A 24,895-nucleotide genomic window follows, 5' to 3' on the forward strand; every position below is an offset into this window, starting at 1 on the left:
GGGTGAAGGCTGGCCCGTGTGGTCCGATCCAACAGACGAGCTACTGTAGCTCAAACTGCTGAAACAGTTAATGCTGGTTCTGATAGAAAGGGGTCAGAACACAGAGTGCAGAGCAGTCTGTCGGTACGGTCAGGGATTGGTCAGGGAGCTCAGTGGTCATAATGTTATGGCTGTTTGGAGTATATAGTACCATTTTAAGTTAGCTAATGTTGCTTGCTTGCTAACTTTGGAGATGTTACTACATATGTAATGTTGCTTATCTTTTAACCATCTGCAATATTTGGTTGATTTCTCAACATAGACCAATGCACTAACTTTGCCTTCATTCTTGAGCATTGTGGCCTTCTTTTCCTGCATCGCTACTTGTTCTTGCCTATAAGATTTCCTACTCGCTGCATGAATCTTCCCAGCTTGTTGTCTGTGCCACTTTGTGTCTGGTACATTGGATAGCCAGAATCATTCCTGTTCAGCGAAGAGCCTCTGTCTTTCTCTGAGGGATTCATCCTCGTTGATTTATCCCGAGGACTCTTTTCAGTGTTAAGCAAATATTCAAATCGACTGTAGACTTTCTGTCTTTGATAGACAGTCGCTCCCTCGTCGTCCAGTGTGCTCCCCGAGCCTCGGTCCTGCTCTGCTGCAATGTTCGTCTTTCTTTTGCTTGAACGCTGAGTAGATAATCTTGGGAATGGAGATTTCTGCTTCTCTGTCTCTGTTGCACCACCGACAGGGCTCTGCGATCTGGAGATGCTTGGCGATTGACCTTTCTTTGTTGTTTGGTCAGACGCAGATGCCTGTGTATGGTCGGCTCGGATTGATCCTGAGGGATTCTTTGATCTCAATGAGGCCTTTCTCTGGAGTGACTTCTCCTCTTTTTTGGATGGTTTCTTTTCGTCTGACGTAAGCAGTGAATATACTTTCATTCTCATGGAATTTTTCCTTTGAAGGGTTGGTTCCTCGCTCTGTGTTTGCCCTTTTTCCGTGTGACTACTCTTAGCATCCACTGCATGCTCAGATCCTGTAGATGTGATCTTTTGTACCTCACTGGGTGTTGATTTCTCTCCTTCTCTTGGAGCAGCTGAGCCTGTACTGTTGGCCACCTTATCTATAGAACCGTGGCGCAGTGATTCTGCAGGTAAGCTCGATTTTACAGAAGTCAGCTTAGGAACAGCTTTCTCGTCTCCGCGAGTCTCCTCATTTCCGTCTTTGAATGCGGCTGAGTCCGAACTGTTGACACGTGGGTTTGAACCCTCTTTCTCTTCAGGAATTTCAGTCAAAGACTCCATGGTTCTTGGGTTCTGGATACTGAGACTTGAGAGCTTGAGTGATGGATCATTTAGTTTCATATCTAGATCAGCTGCTGAGGCTGTCCTGGAAAGAGGGTCATGCCAGTCATATGTCTGTATTTTCTTTCTTTCGAGAATTTGCTCTCTTTTGTCACCTTCCTTATTTGGCTCACTGTCTTTGTGGTTGGCCGACTCAATGCTACAACCGTTTTCTGCAGTTGGCTCTAATTCTGCCACACTCATGTCCAGGCCTCTTAATGAAAACCTTTGTCTTTCCATAGTTGGATACACAGACCTCAAGGACTCTTGGCTTTGCCTGAGATTGGCATATTCCTGCAGACTGAGCCTCTTTTGCCTCATTTCTTCCATCCTGGACTTGATGTCCCTAGACCGGCTGTGTATCAGCTGTGACTGATGCTCGTTTAAGCCTGTGTGACTACTATATGGAGATGTCATTGGGGATAAAGCATCACATGATGCATCTAGAGGCATATCACCGTCGTTAAAGTATGTGTCCATCTTCCACCTGTGAAGTGATGTTTCAGAGTTGAATGGTATCAGATTCTGGTCAGCTCCATAGCGACTCCGGTGCCTAAGATGCTGCTGAGACAACCTGTTTGTTAGCAGAAATTCTCCACCCTTCGGGTTAGAGCCAGTCTTCTCGGGAGGGGCTCCGAAGTCCTTGGTTCCCATCCTCAGCCGAGTCATGGAATTTAACTTCTGCAGTTCTCCACCATAACTGTGCCCCCGCATCAGATTCCCCATGTCAGGACAGTGAGATTGATGCAGCCTCTCCTGCACACTCAGGCCCCTGGTCAATATGCCAGCATTGTTGTACCTGTCATCCTGAGCACTTCTAATGCCGTGCATCCCTCTGGATCTCATGTGAATCTGATGGAGGGAAAGCTGGCTGGAGTTTGGGCTCTGCAGGGCCACAGAGTCTCTCGGGTACCGGACAGCTGACCTCTCCTTGGACTGAACCGGAGGGACTGTGGAGCGAGCGTACAATCTTCGAAACTCCTCATCATAAGAACAAACCAGCTGACCTGTGATCACCAGGACCATGCTAAGGTGGATCTTCTCAAACGACCACGTGTAACTGAAAAGAAAATGGTACCACAGTCATCATAGAGCCAGAAGCGATGAGGATGAATAGATTTTACATATTACTTATAATGAACTAATGCAATTCTTTATTATCTAAAGTCTAGATGTACTTTAGTAGTTACAAAACATGCTTTATATACATAGAAATTGTGGATATACACTTGTACTCACTTGATTTAGCTATAAATCTTTGGTCGTGTGACCTTTAAAAATTTCCGCAGGGTATTAAGATGTGATCTGTATCTGGATATATATCTGGACAATGACATCTGATCCACAGCCTTTGCATTTACACCTGGTATTGATTGATGTTATCTTGATTCTGCCCTGTCACAACAGCTTCAGCTTCAGTTGTTTTTATTTTTGACCTATTTCTGCCTCTCTGTGCCTCCTTACAGCCACGTTCCAGCTCCCCACCAGATACCCCATCAATCCTTGTCACCTGACTCCCACATTCACATGTTCACCATGTCAGTACATACTGTATACCACCTCCATTTCTCCAGGCAGTTGCACACACCCACTTGACATGCCTGCACTTTGGTCAGATCTCAACATGCAAATTAGTCAGCCAGGACTGACATAATTGTCATAAAATGAAATGGTTGGGTATCATTATTATCGCTTTTTGGAGTGTGGAGTCTTGTTACTGACTATAGACACTACTTTCACTTGTAGCTTTTGCCAGGACTGCTTGAGCTAGCAGAAAAATGCTGAGCTAGCAGACCTTTTCACTTGCCAGGCAGATTTGTTTTCTTTTAGACTGTGGATACACTGTACGGATTAACACCTGGCTGAGAGCCGATTACAATGCAAGCCTCTAGATGTGTTCTGGCTGATTCGATTGAATCTGGATCACAGTGTGTTCTGTGTGCATTTACAACTTGTATTAACAAGTTACTCGGATAGGACATCCAGACACAGACCACATTTTAATGTCAGGTGTAACCAACAGTTTGCTGGATTTCTGGTTTCATCTCTGTTGACTAATTTTTAGTAAAGAATTCCAAATAAAACAATCAGAGGAAGAAAGAAATTAGATCAATTCATGGCCCCCACTTTGATTTAATTGCTGAGCTGTACATCTGAGTGGGTAAAGGTGGAACTGACTCACCTGTATGTTCCATACAACACTGATTGGCAGTCCACCAGAATAAATTTTTGCTCCAAATCTCCATGAAACTTCACCCCGGACCGACACTGATACTGCTGCCCCTGAACCGTTCGAACACGAAGGTTCTGATGGAGAGACAAAGAGTCACCAGGTTAGAGATATCTCCGCCATTTCTCTGCCATTATTTTAACAGGGTACTTGTGTATACACATGCCTTTTCAAACCAGTAAATCTATTTTTACTTAAACCTTCAATAACTTATTTATGGCCTGTCGGTGGCAGCAGAAACAGGTTGTGAACACTGACAAATTACTACCTTTTAAAATTATATGGCGAACACGTTAGCAAACAGTTTTTTATTTACACATCCACAGATACAGAGCAATCGACATTAGCATTATTGTGTTTATGGCCACCTGGCGGAAGTCTAATGCTTACTCTCTTTTGAGCTGTTTGGGTTTGGGTTTTGTGTTCACCAGCTACCTTTATCTGCCTTTTCACACTTGGAAGGTAGCATATAGTCAGTTCTCAAGGCTTTTCTGCTGAAAACAACACTATTAAAATGGTGAGAGTGAACCAAAGCAACAAAATCTCTGTCTGGAAAACCAAAACTATGAGCTGAAAGATGCTGCTTAACATGAAACAGCATTGGTGTTACCAATGATACTAATTAAGGTCCATTTAGTGTAGCAGATTCTTTCCAGTGAGTCAACATGCACAATAGCAGCACCCTGACTCTGTTTGACCTGAATGAAACCTTAATTAGTATCACCTGTGTTTATCCTACTATTTCATGTCAAATGGCTGCTGTAAAAAAGGTCTATTGATACCATATTGAAATAAAAGAACACCAATGGCCACCTGGACATATTATATAAATATATCCAAACATATAAAACACTATTGGCTACTTTGGTAGTACATCTTCAATCATGCCAATCTGGTTTTCAAAAGAAAAGCAATGCATCAGAAAGTGGAATGTGAAACTGCCTGTTTGAAAACTACTCACGCATGTACGGGGAATGTTTCAGCTTAATTACGCAGAATTTGTTTGTGTTCAGTTTAACTAGTTTAGTAGATCACGTGAGCTTGCTGCAACAGCAAATGACTGTCAGTATGATATTATAGATTTCAGAGTCAACTGTTGAGATATAGTTGGAATGAATGAATATGATTTATGAAGGGGAATTAAACTTGTTGATGCTTTTGTACTGACCTTTTATTTCACAAAAATACAACTTTTATTTTATTAGTTTTGGTTCCTCTTTCCTAAATGATTGATTGTGTGCCATGAACTTTTTTTTGGCTTCTGAAGACGTGATTTTTAGGTGATTATACACTAATGAAAACAAAGTTATGCATATTATATTCAATATCTTCCAATGGATCCTTTAAATGTTACACACTGCACTTTTAAGTAACATTTCCATTTTAAATGAGATGCATTTTACTTGACTAGATTTTATATATTTTAAATAATTCTGTAAAATTAGTAAAGTAGAGCATACTTTTTTTTCTCTTCCATTGCTAGCTTTAACACACACAAAGGAAGGCACACACACCCTTTGTAATACTAGACAAGATCAAACCTGTGCTTCAGTTTCTCTAAGGCTGATATTTTGATGTGGCTACTGGCTAAGCAATTTGCAGACAGAGATCACAAAGCCATCACTGTGTTCGCTCTGACAACTTGTTGTTTGGACTGTTGAAACGTCGTCCTGATGCTGTTTAACAGGAAAATCCAGCCCCGCTAACAGATATGTCCTGCTGCTGCTGCAGTTGTGTCGTACGATAATGACAGGTAGAAACGCAGCAGGGGAATGCTGGTAAATGACAGCGTTTCCACGAGGGTGCGGAGCAAATGTCATACTTAATCTACTAAATGCTTCTGCCAATAAAAGAAAGGTCATGCCACAGGCGAAACTTCCTCTGGCACCAAACATCGGTGGAATACAAATGGACAAAAAGACGGCTGAAGGAGCAGAAAGATGGGTCGTTTTTCCTCCCAAAATGTCTGAAAATGTCCACATCAGATCATATTTAAAAAGTTATTGTCTGGTACATTGTGGCTTGTTAATGTCTGTTTGTGCATCTTGTTGGCCAGACAAGAAGCAATCATTTTCTAACATCATACCTTAAAGCAATCCAATCAAAACCAGGAGCGGATCTAGAGAAATAATTATGGGGTGGCCAGAAGGTGACATGGAGAGATTTAGGGGTGGCAGAAATATCTGCTGATTTAATAGGCAACAATCACATGTATCAATATTTGCTTGAAAAGCCCCCAAATGAAGATATTTGAACTTAATGACATTACATTATTGTGGCACATTAGTAAAGCATTGAATAGAAATATCTAACGGTGGCATTAGAAATGAATAAATTGTTTTATTGTCTTTTTTCATTGAACAGAAACCTATTACTTAGTCTAAAATGTGTCAATAACACATCATTAAAATATTTTTTACACATTATCTTTAAAATGTATCTAAAATAATGTGTTAAATTTGACAGCATTTGACATCAAACTGGGGTGGCCCGGCATCTTTTTACCCCTGTAGATCCACCCCTGGCTTGTTCATCCACATGCATGAGAACAAACAACCTGGGGGACCACTCATAAAAACTGATCTGTAGCCCTAATGGCAGACAAAAACTCCACAGGGTAACTTTAAAATCAGCAATTTCCGAGACCATCATTTTATATCGGGGACTGTGGGTGCACATTAAAAGTAAATTAAGGTCCTTTTAGGTCCCTTCACTAAAGTTGCAAGATGTTTCCAACATCCCCGACCTGAATACATTTTACAAAATGTTGCAAGACAAACATCGTTTTGAAATAGACATATGTTTGCTGTGTATTTAAATGAGAGTGCTACTGAAACCACTGGGTTGGGGATATTATGGTATTAAATACATACAGAAATAAAATAAAATTCAAGCCCCTGTGTTTAGTTCCCAACGGATGACAACAATTAGCACACAGTGCCTTTTATTTTGAAGGGTTTTCCATTTTTAACCTGTAGTCCAAATCAAATCTCGAATACTTGGTGTCCACAACATGTAAAATATACGTTTTAAAGTTTGAGTCCATTTCTCGGACAAACTTTTGGGGATTTTCTTAAAGCTCTGAGGAACCTTGAAAAGTCTCACTTGACAAAACAAAGTTAATATATTTTTTCCAAAGGACATTGTGGTCTCACTTCACAGTGTGTACATTTTTTTTTATTCATTAAAATGGATTTAGACATTAAGAGAAGTGTATGGGGGTGGGAGGCTCCACTTCTTTCCCAAATTCAGATTTTTTTCGGGGCTACAGTAACGGACAAAATTTTAGCCTCAGAGCTTTCACTATGTTCTCAAACCCCAAAACATTTTCACTTGACATTCACCCGTCTATCTGACAGTTGTTTCAGTCTCACCTTAAGGTCTTGGATATTCACTCCCACCATTTGGGTCATGGTGAGGAATCTCTTGTAGTGGGAATCATCCAGAAGGATGTAGACTACCACTCCCCTCAGTGTGGCAGTGATGATCTCTTTAAAAATATCAACGTCAGTGAAGACGTCCATCGCTATGGCTATAACCTGGAAACATATGATACGAAACAAAAAGTATTTATTTTAGCTTTGTGTCAATTAATTTTCAAATAATCAGAAAGCAACTGTGTACTTTTACTTTTGACACCTTAAGTACATGTTGCTGATAATACTTACATTCTTCTACCTAATTTATTACTGATGCCTATATATGACCTACATAAGCACAGAAGACCATCAATGGGAAGACTGGCCATTCCCTATACAGTTATTCTTGATGACCGATTTGGTCGGATTCTCCTTGAAATCAATGAAACAAGGCAGTGGCGCCAAAATCAACACAAAATGAAAGTTCCTCGTGGCTGCTTTAATTAAGGGTCTGAGTTTGTCCTCCACCACTGCCAAACCCGGAGGCCACTGGACAGAAAGGGCATGAAAAATTGTAATGTGAAACGTAACTAAATCTAAAGCATAAAGTGGCATAAAATTAAACTTTATTATACTTGTAATTGAGTAAATGTTTTTACTTACATTCCACCACTGTGAATTAATGAATGAATCTGGATCCGTACACAAAATTAAAACTTATAACTTAACCCTAAAATGGATCTTCATTTTCTTTTTTAACCACATTTAAAGTCCTGATTTTATAAATTATGATTTTGAGATAGAATTCTGTTGCTGTGGAAGAGTCACAAGAACTGGGTTTTATATTAAAGAGTTAACCCACCTTTTCTGGCCTGATATAAATCTTTATGTGTTCAATTATTAACAGGACACATCGCAGCATGCTGTATCAGATGTTCTGTAAACTATACGAGGAGTGCTTCTCAAAGGGACGACAGAAACCATGCTTGAAAGCAGACAGGATTTATGACCATTGTCTTGATAATGATCAGACTGAATTGTACCTGTTTTTACAGCACCTGTATACATTAGGCAGTTGCATATCGAGCATCTACACTGTGTGCATTTCATCAATCATTTTCAGATGGAGGATATCTGTGCTGAGTCCATTTCCTGCACACTCTGCAAAGACACACACGCCCTGCTGTAATTTCTGAATTATTAGTTTCAGCTCTGGAGCCGGTGAACATTCAAGCTGAGACATGTTGGCAGGTTAATGTCATGTGTCTGGAAGTGAAAGATGACCTTCATGCTAACTTTTTCCATTAAGAACTCATTTCACAGTTGGTAAATTAACTTTTTCTCCCTGTGAAGCCGAGCAGGGAGTGTGTGTAGAGTAATACACTCTGTTCTTTATGTGTTAAGGGGTACTTTTATGTCAGGCTGTGGAAAAAAGCCTTTTGCCGTTCATTCTCGTAAACTGAGTAATGACTAAATACTCGCCTCGGGTGCTTAGTTCCTCCTGCAAGTCAGTATTTTGCCAGCTAAAAGTCACTGTTGTAACTTTAGCAGCAGCAGGATACACGTCTGCTTATTCTGCTACATTTTATTCTCAATATTACTGTTGCTGCTCAGTTGTGTTATAACTGTTAACCTTATTTATGGCATTGTGTGGATATTGGATTGATATTTTATACATATATATATTTGCACTTTTTCTTTCTTGGTACTGCAACTGCTGGACAACAATTTCAATAAACAATAAATAAAGTTCTATCTTATATTATCTGAATGATTACATTGTCAGAATTAGGTTTTTTTATTCAGGCATGTCTGATCCTGGCAACATGAGAACAATTCCAGTGGATGATGAGTTCATGATGGAAGCAGACTGTTAGTGTTGGTGATGGTATTGGTTGGCACTAACACTGTTAACATTAAGCTGGACAGTAATTGTTTCTTCTCTTTAAAGTTAAAGTTGTTCTTATAGTTGTGAAGACTTTGTTTGTGTAAGTGTAATGTTGGCTCCATTTTTAAGGTGGTGTACATGCTTAAAGAATAAATACAATCTCTTACGGACTGCTTTTTATTAACTCATATGTTTACCTTTAATACTTAACGTGACTTTAACTTTAACTTCTACAAAAGTAAATTTCTGGTAAGATATCTGTACTCCATTGTGTCTTTCAGGTGCTTCATCCTCCACTGGCTGTACACACACTTGGGCAAAAGGGGCAGAATAACTGTTTGTATTCTTCTCTTATGTTATTGGGATATTTTACTCGTTGTTACTGAATCACAAACTGTTGGTTTGACTTAATCTAGTCATTTCTTTGTTAGTTTTGACACTTAAAAACCTACAATAGAATCAGCAACATCTGTTTAAGCATGAGATTATCGTTTCATTACTGTGATTGAGCTGCTGCAGGATGGAGCAGGTCTGACCTATAGTCGAGCGGGAGGCTGCGTTGTAACATGTGTAAACTCACACGCGTGTCTGCTCCTGAGCTCCACAGGCTCTTACATGAGGGTTGAGTCAGATGAAGTGCATCTGTCCAGATTTTGTGATTTGTTTCTGCATGTTTCTTTTGAATGAAGCAGTCTTCCTCATAAACTCTCAGAACAATTATCAGATCACATCATTTTTTCCAAGATATTCCTAGTAAATAATTAGGAATTTACAGACTCTTAAAGGTCCAGTGTGTAACACTGAGGAGGATCTATTGGCAGAAATTTAATTTAATATTCATAGGTATGTTTTCATTAGCGTGTAATCACCTGAAAATAAGAATTATTGTGGTTTTGCTGAACAGAACAGAACCAAACACTGGCTGTAGATAGGGCCTGTCACTGAAGTCTATGATTGTTAAACATGAAAAAACTACAGAGAATTGTATAAAAAGTTTCCTAAACAGGAAATAATCTGCTCAAAATGAATCTAAATCGCTAATTTTAAACAATCTTCCTGCAGTTACTGAGTTCACTGTTTGGGTTCATTGTACAGTTTTGAATGTAATATGAAATATACATTAACTGGAAGAGCAGACTAGAGGGCACTTTTTCAGTGCTTTCTTCAAACATAGCAGCAAAACTGCAAGCAAAACTATTTACAGCCTATGGGCTGTGAATTCTGGTTACTCAAAGGTAAGAATAACTTTAAATCCAACTTAATCACTGGTTTTGTTATTACATTAGAATCATTCACATTGAATGTAGTGAAATGCAATAACAGCAGCACACTGAAGAGGGATTTAAATAGCTGTTTTGTGATAAGAACCTTTTATATGAGTGAACGACAACATTTCCTGCCACAGTTAAACACAATGTGTTGAGCTCTCTCTGATAATGTATAGTTTCCAGGCGTACAGTGTGCTGTGTATGCAGAGAAATATGCAGAGTGGTGTGCAACGCCTTTCATTGTGTGTTTGTGCTTCAGATTAACTGCTATTGTCCCTGTTCTCCATTTGTGAGTGTGCACCAAAGTCAGGAAGATGAATTTTTACACATTTATCCACCTGATGGATGGAGATGATTCATTCTGACTTCACCTTCATGGTATTTGTGTGTGGCTCTCACCTGCCTAGCCTCCTGTATCTGTTTGCGAACCACCTCTTTGATGCTGGGTGTGTTTTGTCTGGGCGGGTGGAACAGCAGGCTGATGCTCGTGTCCGCGCCCTCCAGCGAGACCTCGGGCCAGCCCAGGTCCAGGTCGGGCACCTCCTCGTCCGACTCTGTTGGGAAGTAGGTGGAGGGGGTGACTTCGTCCGTGACCCGTTTTCCCTCGGCGTCATCCTCCACAAGTGGTGACTCTGCATTTTCCAAAATGAACAGGATCTCATCCTCTGACAGAAAGTGGCTGATCTGCTCGGCCCTGAGGAACTCCTCGTAGGCCTCTTTCCCTCCACAGAGCAGGGCGTAAATGGCCAGGCGGTAGGTCTCTTTGTAATGTGGCTGGATGTAAACCGGAATCTCTTCTTCTTTTAGAGAAGACAGGCAGGACAGATTGGACTCCATGGATGCCAGATCCACTCTCAGTCTCTACGTGCAACAGACCTCTCCTTTACCTTCAGTGTGACAAGTTGTGTGACTGTTAACACTCAACTGTAATGAAGCAACACGCTGGAAAGCAGTTTACATATATAAAGTGACAGAAACCTGCCTGTCAAGTGTGATTCACCACAAGATAAACAAAACAAGGCTTGTACATTATGGTTGCTGAACAAGTAACTGAAAAAAAGCTCTTAAACAGACTTACTTCATGACTGGTGATAGAAATCTTCCTGTGTTCCTGAGTGCTGAAGCTTTAAAGAAAAGAGAGTTAAACCCTCCAGTGAGCCTTGGTTGTCTGTACTCTCTGCAGCCTGAACCAGCAGCACTAAGGTGTGGATTTGAAGTGTCTATGCAAAGGAATAGCTTGTCGTACCTGCCCTGTTGCTCACATACTGCGACAAGCCCTGCCCACCTCAGCTCACCTGGGTTCAGGAGCTGGAGCAGGTTTGTTTGTCATGCAGTCCATTTGAGCCTGGCTACAACACAACATGTGCACATTTTTACATTCAGCTTCATTCAGAGTCACGTTACATCCGGAGGTAAGGAGAGATTACTCACACAGACAACAGAAGGAGGTTGATAAGTCAAGTTTATTGCCATCACAAAGCATTGGGGGACAGAGACAGACAGACCTCTCTGGCATAGAGACCAGGGCAGGAAGTGACTATTTCTTTACTCACAGGATCAGCAACTGGCTTCATTAGGATTAGAAGCTACCTGGGACTACAGTAGCTGTTGATAGAGGAGGAACATTTCACCATCCCAGAGCAAAAAACAAAAAAATTATCTGGTATCTGGTGTTAATTTCACACCCCGGTACTGACAAAAGAACCCCAGCTCTGTACCTGCCAACTCCCAAGGATCATTCCAGTTTATAACAACTTTGGTTATATTTCCATAGTTTTGGTCATATCTTCTAGTGGTTATGATAACTTTGTACTCAGCAGGTAAGTTGCTCACAGTGACGTCGCTACAGCAGAGTGAGATGGGGAAAGAACACGATCAGACAGGTTGGTAAACAAACCTAATCGAAACCACTTTATTTAGAGGTAAAACTTTACAAGTGTTGGTAGTAATCCCTCACTGAGAATAGTAGGTTGGTCAAAGTTAAACCAGAAAGTCAGTCTGTAAATTCTACCTTCATTTTCTCTTCCAAAGAAGTTTGTATCACCAGGAGGTTTGTTTACGACTAAATCACCTGGATGCTCGTGTTTCTTGACCCGTATTCCCTCTTTTTTTACTGATGTCACTGACAGAAATGGAACTGCGTAAATATGAACCAAGTTGTGATAAAGTAGAATTATCCTTTAACATACATAATGTATACAGGCATTCCACTAGCGTTGTGTAGTGGAAGGTGCAGCTTTTAAAACATAGAACATGAACATCTACCCTGGTTTTTATTTTTCTTTGCCTTTTCCCCACCTATTGAATCATATGAAATAACTGAAAAGGACATCTACCGTACGTTAGCAGCCACTGTAAAAGTCCCTCTTTTGTAGGTTTTTCCTGTAAATACGCTGCAACTAGTTCTCAGAAGTGACAGAGAAAGCTAGAACACAAAAAACCTTCAAACTTGGTTCTTTGTAAGTGGTAGTCCTGAAGTTCAGACAGTGGGACTTTTAACAGTGACTACATCTACATCAACTTTTAAGTAACAGCTCACGGTTTCACACTCATGCTATGAATCAGCTTTGCGAACAGCAAACGTTTCCCCCTCAGACGTCACCGCCACCGTCTACTTCCTCGGTGGGGTGGGAGACTTCATGAATCTGGGTGGGGTGGGCGACTTGACGCCACGAGATGGAGTCGGGGTTGGAGACTTTGGAGTCGGGGTTGGAGACTTTGGGGTTGGGGTTGGAGATTTGGGGATCGGGGTGGAAGCGGGGGTAGAGGCTGGAGTTGGGCTCTTCATGGACGCTGGGGTCTTAGAAGGGGTTGGGGTTGGGGTCTTGGAGGGGGGAGCTGGGGACTTTGGCGGCACAGGTGTGACTGCAGGTGTTTTGGGATGTCCCAGTTTGGGCTCGGGGATCTGCTCGCCGTGCTTGTAGACACTGACGGTGATCTCGACGAACTCGCCGCCGTACTTGTTCCGTACGTTGATGCTGTACTTGCCAGAGTCGTCGGGAGTGACCTTGTTGATGACGAGGCTGGCGAACTTGCCGCCGTCGAACGTGACCTTGGTGTGCTCGGTGGAGGCGACTTCCTGCTCATTCTTGAACCAGGAGACCTCAGGGGTCGGCTCGCCCCACACGGTGCAGGTCAGGCTCAGAGACTGTGAAGGGTCGAGAGTCAACTTAAGTCAAAATGTATTCAAATTATAGCTTTTTTTAAAAAGTACTGTACAACAATTAATGGGTGGGTTAAACTAAATTATAAAAAAATCCACTTAGAGCTTCCAAACCCGGGAATTGGGCACACTCTTTAGAGGTTATGAGATAAATCTTAGGGCGCGCAAGAGTAACAAGGGATGAAATGAATATATTTCTGCTGCAGGAAGGTTTGTTTTTTTCAGACTAAATCCTTCTTGTGAATTACTGGATAATTGTATGTCTTTAAGCATCTAAAAAGTATAAAAATAAAATAATCTGAGAATCTTTGCAGTGAATGGCATTTCATTTGTGGCGCTCAAATCATTAAAGAAATGAGCAGTTTGCTCTGGAAGAAGCTACAGTAGTAATTGGACCTTGAGTTGGGATTTTGTTGTCAAATTGAATAACGAATATATATGTAAGTCTTCGGTAAAAAAAGTTCCATATGAAAACTGTTCACTATGAGGACTGTTTGAGGTCTGACTGTTTCTGGAAAAGGTCACTGCTGTTTAATTTATAAAGGTTTTCTTTATTAGTCCTTTGAGGACATAAACAAAATGCCATTCACCTCCACCGTGCTGCCCAGATAACCGCTGAGCTAAGGGGAGAAAATACATTTTATATAATTTGGGTAAACTGACCCTTTAGACTTACTGAAACTGGAGGCTGGTAAGTCCCATCACCATCTCTGCATATCTTCCCTTTACTGTCTGTGATTTTCTAGTTCTTTTTTTGTGTAAAATCGTTGCAATGTGCATTGTAGTTTTTTTGAAAAGCTGCTGTGAAGTCGTGGAGGGACTGAGAGGAGCAAGTGACAGCTCACAGATCTTAGTTTTACATTGTGTTTGAGCACTTGCTTCACAGGAATGCTGCAGTACAGCTCCCCTACTACTACTGCTGCTGTATAATGTCGTCTTACATATTATTAACATAGTGCTGACTCATGTCAACATAATATGAGAAATCCTCACCTTCTGTTCCATAATAGTGACCACGTCAGGCAGACCACCGACCACTCTGCCACGGTCTGAGGAGAGACAACAACATGCATGTTACTTCTGTATTCAGGTGGTTCAGTGCAGAATATCAGCCTGTTTGCATTGTGAAGTGATGTAAGACTCCACCTGTCGCAGTGTAAACAACGCTGATGTGTTCAGAAGGAGAAAAAGGGAGGAATGTGAAGCTCTAAATCTTTGAACTTTCAGACCCAACATTCAGTCGTACTCTGCCTTCAAAGGAAAAATAACTCGGCTGCGAGACTCGACTGAAAATGTTCTGAATGCTCAAAGAGTCGATGAGGTCACTTGAGGGGTCTTTAAAACATCATAATGATGTGATGATGTTACATTTATACAATTAGAAATAGGTCAATGTCCCTTTAATGAAAAGCTCATGTGTCTGAAGGAATAAATGCACACAAGTAATCTCTATCAGTGTAATAAATAATGATATACTCACTCTTCTCAGCGAATGCAGCTGCCCTAAAAGATAAAAGAACGTCGTAGGATTAATATAATTTAGATACAATTTATAGATACATTCACAAATTACTGTACTGTCAAATTACTCACTTAAGTCTTAGGTACTCCTCATAGGCATCGGTGTATGCTGCAAAAAGAGACATTTTTATTTTATTTTATTTGTTTATTTGAAGGACAGAGCACGTTAATGAACATCAATATAAAAATAAGAGATGTAAACATGTCGGAGTTAGCAAAGATGCTAGTTTACATCTGTAGTCCCTAGGCAGGTAACAGAAACATTTACAGATATTTACAGAAGTAGAAGTAGAAGGAGAGAATATATTTAAGAATACAAATAATCTACAACTGACTGAAAGTAAAATACAACAAAACCAATCTAGAAGAGTCATAAGATAAAAAGGAATATACTCATCAGTGGGACACAAATTCCACATTACAGGTGTTGAGCTCGAAGCCCAGTTTTACCTTGTCCGGAGAGGTCAAAGGTTCTGGTGTGGGTCTGCACGCCGTCTGAGATCTCGATGGAGTAGTGACCCTTCTCCTTGTCAGACGGATCACAGATCTGCATCCAGGCCATCTCCGCTGTGCCACCGATCCTCATCTTCTCTGAGGAGGCAATCTTACTCTCCCTGCAGGGTTTACATCACAGATGGCAGGAGTCAGTTCTCACTTTATACTGATAATGTGAGACCAAAGGCTGAACTCTTCTACAGTGCAATGACTGCTGTAGGAGCGACAACTAAAGCCTGAGCCATGAGGGATTCAGTTGACAGAGCAGAGAGCAGTACAGGCCCTTTGGACCTTGTCAACAGTGTGTAGAGGAATTCATTCAGCTTCATTAGGAAGGGTCACAATTACTAAACAAAAACCACAACAATAAATCAGCAGCGTTATTTTGCTTTTGGCAGCTGACAGGAAGCGCCTGCTGTGATGGGACTGATTGGCGAGAGGCCAGAACAACAACACACATTAACACTGCTGGCTCAGTGTGATGATCAGTGTTGATTAACTGTTTGAAGTACTGCAAGTGTGCACACTCGGTGTTTCTGCAGGTTTCAACAGGTTGAATTTAAAACATTAAGACCTTTTCAAGAACACGATAAATGCAATTTAAGACCTATTTCACGTCACTATTGGCAAAATATGTTCAAAGGATATGAAGGAAAATCAGTGTTGGTTCCATGTTGGTTTGGGTTTGTAGTTGTTGCAGTACCATCAATACAAATTTACCAACATATTTAAAAAACGAGACTGAAAAATGCAACTTTATACTATTATACTATTTATAAGCAACATTAACTTTTAGTCAATTAATTTTAAAGAGCTGTCAAAATCATATTTAGGACATTTTTAGGAAAGACTCCCTGACAAGACAAATTCTGAGGGAGTACACAATATATATTAGTATAGTGTGTGTGAGTGTGTGTGTGTGTGTGTGTGTAGGTGTGTGTGTGTGTTTTATAAGTGTCATTAAAGCTGCAGTAGGACACTTTTATAAAAAGGTTTTTGTCGAACCTTATTGAAACCATTCTGTATATTCTGGATACTCTAGTATCTCCTAATGGCATCTGTCTTGCTACTGTCAGCATGTTGTGTAATTTGCAGCAAATAGGTTCTTTTTATAAAAGTTACCTACTGCAGCTTTAATGCAGTAGAAGCTGTTTTGGACACAAACCTTAGATATCTCTAATATCTTTAATGTGTTGCTTTGGACTCGTACATGGATGAAGAGCTTTCTAGTAAACTGATCTAAAATCAGTATCTGGTTGCAAATATCACCGTACTAGGATATGAATATAGATTAGTCGTACTTATATGATAACTAACTGTGACGTTCACTTGTAATGCACTAGGTGGAGTCAAATAAAGTATTTAATTAGACCGTACTTGTGTTTCCAGACGGTCTTCATCTCCTCTGTGTAGTAGTTCATGTAGCACTGCAGCCTGATGCCCTCTGGAGTACACTGCAGCACCAGGTCAGAGGCAGACGCACCTGACGGCAACAAACACATGAACTCACAGTCAGTTTTTACCCCATCTGCAACTGGCCTCATCAGCACTGGCTCTAATTCCCACCGCCCACCCTGAATCTGTGCGTTACAGTGATGGATTATATCCAGCATATTGCAAATATTATTGCAGATTCCCTGGACAATATTTTATCCTGTACAGCTCTTCACTCATTTGTTTATGTGTTGTCTCTATTTTCATCTTAATTTATATTTTTCTATGGATAATTGTTATGTACCCACTTACTAAGGAAAATTCTTTGTATGTGACTTGGCAATAAACCTGATTCTGATTCAGAGAAAACTGAAAATAAAGAAGTTTTCTGTGCGATTAAAACAGATGCATGTGTTTCACTGTGGTGTACTTTAAAGTATACAACCTGTACTTGCAATGATTTCGTCTTTTGACACCACTTCCAGTGCAGTGTTACTTTCATCTTTTGTACATATGTACCCTTCTACCATGGACTGCCAGTGGCTTCTCAAAGAGTCCCTTAGGCCCCAAGTTTAACATTTGTTGAAAGGTCCAGTAAATGTTGTCAGGAATCTCACTTGCGCTGTTTGCACCAATGCACTATGTACCATAGTCGAACACATTCATCACATGCTGTCAGTTGCACTGAATAACACAAAGAAATGACATTTGAGACGAGGTGTAAGTCAGCTGATCAAACTCACCAGCATTATGGGCGATGGCATTGATAATGTCGTCAAACACTGCACATCAAGGAAAGAAAGAGAATACATTATAATGTGTTTATTGTAAGAATAAAGTGACTCCTTGTGAACAGTGAGAAAGTACCTTGGCCTGAAATGTCAAACAGAGATGTGTCCTTTCCTCTGTCATCACTGAGCACGGCCTTATAAACGCCCTGATCTTTTCTGGAGAACTGGAAAAACATTATTGTATCAACAGGCAGCTGTAAGATGCAGTGTTCAGTGTATTTATTGGTTATAATTATAACGGAGCTGTCCTAAAAATAGAGTCTTTATGTTAAAAGCTGATTGTTTCACGCATTTGACAACTTTCTTATTTTTTTATTTATTTAATGAGCTGTAGATTCATACGTTGCTACAGTGACATACATTTACTTATTATACGTAGCTGATGTTTTATTTTTAACTTCAGGTGATTAAACACATCATTTGTTTGTAGCTGCCACTTTAAAACTGCATGTCTCAATAGTTTGATTCAACTTTAAAGGTTTCAGTTTTCATTTAATGCAAAATACAACCACCTACTTTATATTGTAAGTTAACTATTAGCTCAGTGTTAGATTGTTGCTTTGACCTTTGATTATGAGTATGTTATAATGAATATCAGTCGGTGAGGCTGCAGTAGCTACCAGAGGGATGGGAAGAGCGCACGCTCCAGACATGACATTGGGAGGAGTTTCTGGAACAATCTCATCGTCCTCTTTGTACCAATGGAAGGTCGTCTCTTTCTTCACATTGGCCACCTGACAAACAAACACAGGTTTGTTTTATTGGGAGAAAAAGGAAGCCAAGTGATGAGAAAGGTGAAAGGTGAGGGATTTACCTTGCAGGCAAGCATAACGGTGCATTCCTCAGTGACAGTGAAATACAGATACTCGGAGAAATGTGGACCTAAAATGGAATCACGTAAATGGGGATTTTATCAGTCCTACGAACATAAAGAGCCACAACGAATGAAATGAAACAAAAAAGGAACTCAGAGAGAGAGTGTATCTCTGCCAAGGCTACACAAACTTCCCTCCAAAAAATGGTCAAAACTATCTTATCTTTCTTATCCTTAAAACATTCCTGTATCCAAACCAAAAATTAACCACTTGTCTTTTTGACTGTGGCTTCATTTGACACCAGATCTCTTTGACAACTGGTCTGTTTTTGAGCTATTCTGATTAATATAACTCTGATTAGCGGCGTTTGTGGGAGTAACATGACAGTTGAGCCTTGGTGGAGGGTTGGACTCTACAGGTCATGATGTGTGTTGGTACCTTGCTTCCTGATGTGCTCTTTCCTCTGAAACTCGGCCTCCTTCAGAGCGGCTTTGAACACTGAAACAGAAAAACACGACCAATAAAGGCAGACAATATTCAGCATTTAGCCAAATGTTTTAAAGACACAAGAGTAGTTTGGTTTTGCAACTACAGGCCAATATTAACTATCATTCATACCCAGACTTTTTATGTATTTTGTTTTTGATACTTTGTGCTTTTCTCTGATTTAAACCTCCATATAGCTATCAAGTTACACGTATGATGGTTTATTTACTTGCTTTGATGATGCTACTTCTACTACAACTGCTTATTCAGTAGTATTCTGTAGTTTAACAATAATCTACAAAATAAGTAAAATTATTAACAACACATTGTTTAGTTACCCTGCAGACACCCTGATGAAGCTGCTTCTATAATAGAATTCAGCGATAAATTAACATTAAAATGAATCTGGAAAAATACACTAAGTATACGGGAACATGACGTTTATCTGGTAAATAACTTATTTGAATCTAATGACAGTTCCCACAAGTTTTGCGGCTGCCATAGTTTCTCCTTTGTACTTGGAAGGTTTAAAGGACAAGAAAGTCTCACCATCTCCCACAAGGACCAGGGAGCTCTGGGTTTTGGCCTTGCCGTCGTGGATCTGGACGGTGTAAGTGCCTTCGTTGGCTCTGGTGAAATGATCCACCGTCATCTGGATGATTCCTGTGGCCACATCATGGCTGATCTTTTGTCCCTGAGAGGAAAACAATTGTTGACACCATGAGATCATGTTCAAATCTGAGTGTACCTCTATTCTATCTTTACTGCACATGAGAAACTACTGGAAGTCTATATTAAAGACTCCACGAGTAATTTACTGGCATATTGTCATATTTACATGAAACGTTGACTCAGTAAAGAACAATATGCATGTTGTACATTTCTCAACTAATTAAAATATAGTAAATATCAGTCTTAATGTCCAGTTTAGAAGCAGTACTGATGTAAATAAACATCTGACAGCATTGGAAACCATTAATGACTTAAATGAAGTTTGTCACTTGTGGGAGTGATAGCAGTGCATTTTAAATTTTGACTACTTGGTTAAATTTTAACATTTTTATATATACATGGCAGAAAAAGGGTGAGAGAACAAATGATAGAAAAGCTAAATAAATAAACATGCAGTGGACCATCAGTGATTTTCTATTTAGGAGTCATATAGTATTTCATTAAAGGGTTAAAAGTATTTGTTTGACAGATACGATGCTGCTTTGTTTGTTTGACACCTAACAGTGTCAACTGATCTTTCAGAGTTCATCAAGTCAAAGAAAGCTGGGAAATAAACCTGAGGAGATAGAGATCATATGTACCTAATAAAGTGGCCACTGAGTGTATATTTACATTTTAAACTTAGACAATATGAATGCTGAAGATGTTACCTCCCCACTGGTGACCTCCTTGTCGTTAACGATAAACCTGTAGGACACAGACGGGGACAGTTTGACGGCCTGCAGCCAGAAACGCACGTGACCCTTCTCCAAAATCTCATAGTTGAGACCGTGTTTCAGAGGAACAACTGCACAGGGACAAAAGACATGCAGAAGATTAGATCCTTAGGAAATAATGTAATAATAATAATGTGATTTAACTGCCACAGGAGGTATGCTGCTAATGCACAATACTCACTTGGATGTCTGATGGCGTAGCTGAGCTCCAGCATGGTGTTCAGGGCTGCAGAAGAAAATAAACATGAGTAACAAACAAACCAGAACAACAAAGACTAACAAGGAGGACTACAAAAGAAACAGAAAGCTAAAATCTGTTGGTTGTTTACTACATTTAGTTTATAACTACGTGACCTACCGTCCTCAGTCAGAGTGTGGCTGCCAGAGACTCCATCTGTGTCAGTGACGACCACAGAGTATCTGCCCAAATCGTCTTTATCAGGGTTGGTGAAAGTCAGTCTGGAGCTGAGAAACAAACACAGAAACTATTAAATGTCCATTAGGTTCAAAACAATTAAAGCCACCCACTGCAGTCTAGTGTAAAGCATACTTTTCAACATATATAGAGAGAATAAAGTCTTCAATAATAAATAAACAACATTAGGGTTAAAGGTCCAGTGTGGAACATTCAGTTGGATCTATTGGCATAAATGTAATATAATATTTATCGATATGTTTTCATCAGTGTATGATCACCTGAAAATAAAAATTGTGTTGTTGTTACGTTAGAGCCTTTTATATCTATATACAATAGTTTATGTTCGTGCTTGGAAGGTGGAGGGTGAAGCGAGCCAGTTGCAATCTGCAACTACACTAGATAGATGCTAGATGTCACTAAATACTACACACCGGGCCTTTAAGGAAACATTCAACAAAGTCGACACAACTAACTGAACTAACTAAAATAATAATCTTAGAGCTCTGTCTCTAGTTTTCCTGTAATAAGTATGAAATTACACAAAAGATAATAGAATAATAATAATTATGTAAAGCATTAGTCATTTTTGTGAAGTGCTCTTGTAAATTGAAAAACTTTTATTCAATTGCAGTAACTTTTCCTAATTGTAATGATATTTCCACAATATCAGGTCCTGGAACAGTTAAATTCCATAACTTTCAGACCGACTGTTCATGACTGTGAAAAACCTGCACACCTCGTACTTTTGTGGCTAAATTAATATAAATAAATAATGTGGAGTTCAGATGAACAAGAACAAGCTCTCTTATATTTGATCAAGGAACACTGAAAACAAGGAAATGTGATCATGTTCAGTAGCAACGTCATCACTGTGAGTTCAGTGAGGACACGCTGACAAAGCCTGAAGCGGATACACACTATGTGCCTGTGTGTGTGTGTGTGAGTGTGTGTGTGTTCTTCTCAAATGAATGCCGAGCTCTGCCTGAGGCCTCTGTGATGTGTCGGGGATGACAGCGAGCTTACGTTCTGCCCTTTGCTGTGACGGCGACCCTGGGGCAGTCGCCGATGGCTTTATAGTTCTTAGACCACACGAACTTAGAGGTCTCACAGATCTCACAGGCCTCGAAAGACAGGAAGATGTCTCCGGTCTCCTCATCTACGCCAGCCGCAATCTCCTTGGTGCCTGTGAACATGAACAACAACAATAATAATCTTAAACCTAATATTCAGGTCCACATTCACCTTTATTTGAACCTGATTTAGTTGAATTAAGATACATATTTTCACATTATTCACTTAAAAATTACATTGGAGTCAACAATAGAGAGTTTAGTTTTACATTCTTCAAGTCTAAATACTGTTGTACATAATCATAGATCAGTGTAACTGTAATTAGTAGTATTTAAGACCTTTTGATGCGCTTTGGTTGAGGGATTCTTTACATTTTACTTGGAAGTATTAAAGTTGAGATGTCAGTAGAAAACCACTAGTCTAAAACCTTCTGCATCTTTAGGTCAATGATAATAAAATATTTTACATTTTTTGTCTAACAGATGTATAATATGGGAACTTTATGTCAGTTATGTGATTATCATAAAGTGCCAACTACATCAATATCTTCAGTGAGAGCTGGTCCAAGTCCAAACCACAATGTAAATAAACATCATGCTGATGATTGTTAGGAGGTATTTTGTTAATGTGAAAGCTGTGGTGCAGAATAAGCCCAGTACAGCGGGCGGTAGAAGTCAGCAGTGTTAAGTTGTCGCTACCTGGAAGAGCTTTGGCAACGACCGGCTCAGACAACTGGGAAGGTTTTCCGACACCGTTTTCATTGACAGCACGAACCCTGAACACATAAGTTTCGCCCTCATGCAGACCAGTCACCTGCAGGAAACCATGGAAACATGTTCAATGTACAGTGTGACACCACTAACCTAGTTCAAGTTTCTAATTTAAACTGCTAATTTTTCACTGCTACCAAAACTTCTTCATGCTACTACTAATGTGAATGGGTTGTTACAGCCAAACAGTTTAATGACATTATAATTTCTATCTCCTACCTGCAGGTAACGGTGGTTCACAGCTTCCTGATTCAGAGTAACAAACTCTGATGAGCCCTTCTTGGCCATGTCCACCAAATATCCAGTGACTGCACTCGCTCCGCTGTAGACTGGAGCCTTCCACAGGACGACCAGGGAGTGACCTCTGACCTCACTGAAGCTCAGGTCATAGGCCGGGCCTGGAGGCAAGGCAGAATACAAATAAAGTTCGGTTCGGTTGTGCAAAATAATCTTTTTTGTCTTTTACAACATAAATATAATCAGATCATCATAATCATCTCTTTCCACAACCAGCAACTACAGATCTCCAGCACTGGTCTTTGACATAAAGTCATATAGTTTATGAATTAAATGTGATACTGTGACAAAGGGAGGTGCATAGGTTTTATATTCTTTAAAAATAAGTCGTTGTTATTGATCAGTTGCGTATTGAATATGCTATGGGACAGTTAAATCTTACTTAATGCACATTTAACAAACTTAATAAGTTTCTGGGGTATCAGATTGATTCATAAGAGCTAAGAGCCACTCTGGTGTATTTTTCTTCTTAAGTAAAAGTATTACTTAAACAGAGGAAGCCAGGAAGTCATTTCAACAACAGTGAGAGATGAGTCAGTTCACACACTTATCAGTCTTTAGTCGGATACGGGAGGACAAAAAGCATTGACGGTACCTGGCTCCTCGAAGGTCCAGGCTTCACATTTCTTCGGGGTGCTGGGAGCTGACGGCACGCCGACGCCGGCCAGGTTGGCAGCCTGGACCTTGAACTCGTAGAAGGTTCCCTCTGTCAGATTGTCAACCTGAGAATGCAGAGCAAGAGGTGTGATGTGATTATTAGATACAGTGAATAACTGGTCATATACTCTGAATCCAGAGGGATGGATGCTTCTTCGTCTCTGGTGAGTTTTTTCTCTGATGAATTATTATAGACAACATGAAACCCTAACCCTTAAAGGTTTCCAAAACAAACATAAATCTATTTTTTCATTGTATGATTGTGGCCGTTATAGATGCCACTCACAGTACAGATCCTCTCTGTGATGCCCGCTAGGTTGACCTCCTTCCAAACCAAACTGTCGGCATTTCTCTTGCTGATGTAATAAGCGTTGATCTTGGAGCCGCCGCAATGTTTTGGACTCTTCCAGGCCAAAGTCATGGAGGAGCCGTCACAGCTCAGCATGGTGATGCCGAAGGGAGCGCTGGGAGTTGCTGAATCACAAATAATATTTAATGTTTAATATGCATTTTTTTAAGTATCATAATGAGAAAATCTGGGTTTAAATATTTGTGAGCAAACTGGATTCATGTGACTGACCACAGCACCACAGTGTAACTTCAAAAACACATCGAACAAAAGCACCGAAGCTGAATAATAAGTATAAGAACTGTGCAGCAGTGTTTCTGTGATCTTTCTGGCTACTACTGTGTACGTGACATTGGAAATATGCAGTTCTGTGATTAAAACACAACGCAAAGTGAAAGTGGACACAGTGGGAGCAGTGGCTGAGTCAGATAGGAGCAAACTAACATAACTACTTCATACATACCATATTCCACCCCTTTGCCTGAATAGAATAATGAAATAAGACACTGAACGTCAAACTGACCATGTTTCTGATACTTAAATTAAATTAAATAGTCAGTTTTCAGTTACATATTGATTAATGCACTGATGTGTTTCTTTTTGCATCCAGCACTTTCTATACAACACACTGGATTTATTAGCACTTTAAAGCACTTTTTGACATAAAGAGAGTTCAGTATAAATGTGACATTGCTCTCACCGAGGGCAGGCTCCACAGCGATGGGAGTGGACTCCTGAGACTCTTCACTAAGGCCAAAAACGTTGACAGCTTGGACACGAAACACGTAGGTCTCTCCTGGGATCAGGCCGTGGACAACAAACCTGACGCGCACACACACACACACATTTCATTTTTTTGCTGTTATCCTTTTTATTTATTGTTGATGAACAGTGCTGACTTTGCTCTTGTGCCTGTCTGTGCCTGTTATCCGACCATCTACACTGTCTGGAGGCAACGTACTGACTCCCATCATCGTTCTTCTCACAGACTACAAATATTAATGATATAATGATTGTCTGTAAGTATTATTGACTGCACGTCTGTGTCACAAACTGCAATGTAGGTTACAAAATGACACTTATAAAACATGCCGTACTCAAAGGTGTGTCCTT

The 24,895-nt window shown here is 40.1% G+C and overlaps 2 protein-coding genes across 3 annotated transcripts in view; both read right to left on the reverse strand.

Annotated features, from left to right (window-relative positions):
• Positions 1–8: 8 nt before the first annotated feature.
• Positions 9–10,934, reverse strand: LOC118326821 (protein FAM83B-like). The gene is made up of 4 exons (XM_035659924.1): positions 10,467–10,934; positions 6,927–7,091; positions 3,505–3,629; positions 9–2,382 (listed from the first exon to the last, which is right to left on the reverse strand). The coding sequence occupies exons 1-4, from the start codon at positions 10,902–10,904 to the stop codon at positions 360–362; spliced, it is 2,751 nt and encodes a 916-aa protein (XP_035515817.1). The 5' UTR covers positions 10,905–10,934; the 3' UTR covers positions 9–359.
• Positions 10,935–11,511: 577 nt separating this feature from the next.
• The window catches only part of myom2a (myomesin 2a), a 31,112-nt gene continuing 17,728 nt past the window's right edge, over positions 11,512–24,895 (reverse strand). For both annotated transcript variants that reach the window (XM_035659926.1, XM_035659925.1), the window contains 21 exons: positions 24,483–24,604; positions 23,720–23,907; positions 23,372–23,498; positions 22,699–22,877; positions 22,408–22,522; positions 21,662–21,821; positions 20,579–20,685; positions 20,402–20,446; positions 20,155–20,291; positions 19,322–19,466; positions 18,725–18,784; positions 18,286–18,353; positions 18,092–18,205; positions 17,548–17,635; positions 17,424–17,462; positions 16,624–16,729; positions 15,202–15,365; positions 14,824–14,860; positions 14,711–14,733; positions 14,224–14,279; positions 11,512–13,215 (listed from right to left, as the gene is read on the reverse strand). In XM_035659926.1, coding sequence (XP_035515819.1) covers positions 12,679–13,215; positions 14,224–14,279; positions 14,711–14,733; positions 14,824–14,860; positions 15,202–15,365; positions 16,624–16,729; positions 17,424–17,462; positions 17,548–17,635; positions 18,092–18,205; positions 18,286–18,353; positions 18,725–18,784; positions 19,322–19,466; positions 20,155–20,291; positions 20,402–20,446; positions 20,579–20,685; positions 21,662–21,821; positions 22,408–22,522; positions 22,699–22,877; positions 23,372–23,498; positions 23,720–23,907; positions 24,483–24,604 — 2,617 coding nt within the window. In that variant the 3' untranslated portion in view covers positions 11,512–12,678. The remainder of the gene's footprint in view (positions 13,216–14,223; positions 14,280–14,710; positions 14,734–14,823; positions 14,861–15,201; positions 15,366–16,623; positions 16,730–17,423; positions 17,463–17,547; positions 17,636–18,091; positions 18,206–18,285; positions 18,354–18,724; positions 18,785–19,321; positions 19,467–20,154; positions 20,292–20,401; positions 20,447–20,578; positions 20,686–21,661; positions 21,822–22,407; positions 22,523–22,698; positions 22,878–23,371; positions 23,499–23,719; positions 23,908–24,482; positions 24,605–24,895) is intronic.

This window comes from Morone saxatilis, unplaced genomic scaffold, assembly GCF_004916995.1.
Source record: "Morone saxatilis isolate NCDOM2014 unplaced genomic scaffold, NCSU_SB_2.0 Contig17, whole genome shotgun sequence".
NCBI lineage: Eukaryota > Metazoa > Chordata > Actinopteri > Moronidae > Morone > Morone saxatilis.

Bases quoted from the DNA above. Each gene is read 5' to 3' on its own strand.
- LOC118326821 (XM_035659924.1), bottom strand. From the start codon at position 10,904: ATGGAGTCCAATCTGTCCTGCCTGTCTTCTCTAAAAGAAGAAGAGATT. The intron at 7,092-10,466 runs GTGAGAGCCACA...ATATGTTTCCAG, and splicing joins AGATACAGGAGGCTAGGCAG to GTTATAGCCATAGCGATGGA. The intron at 3,630-6,926 runs GTGAGACTGAAA...TCTCTCCATCAG, and splicing joins TGAATATCCAAGACCTTAAG to AACCTTCGTGTTCGAACGGT.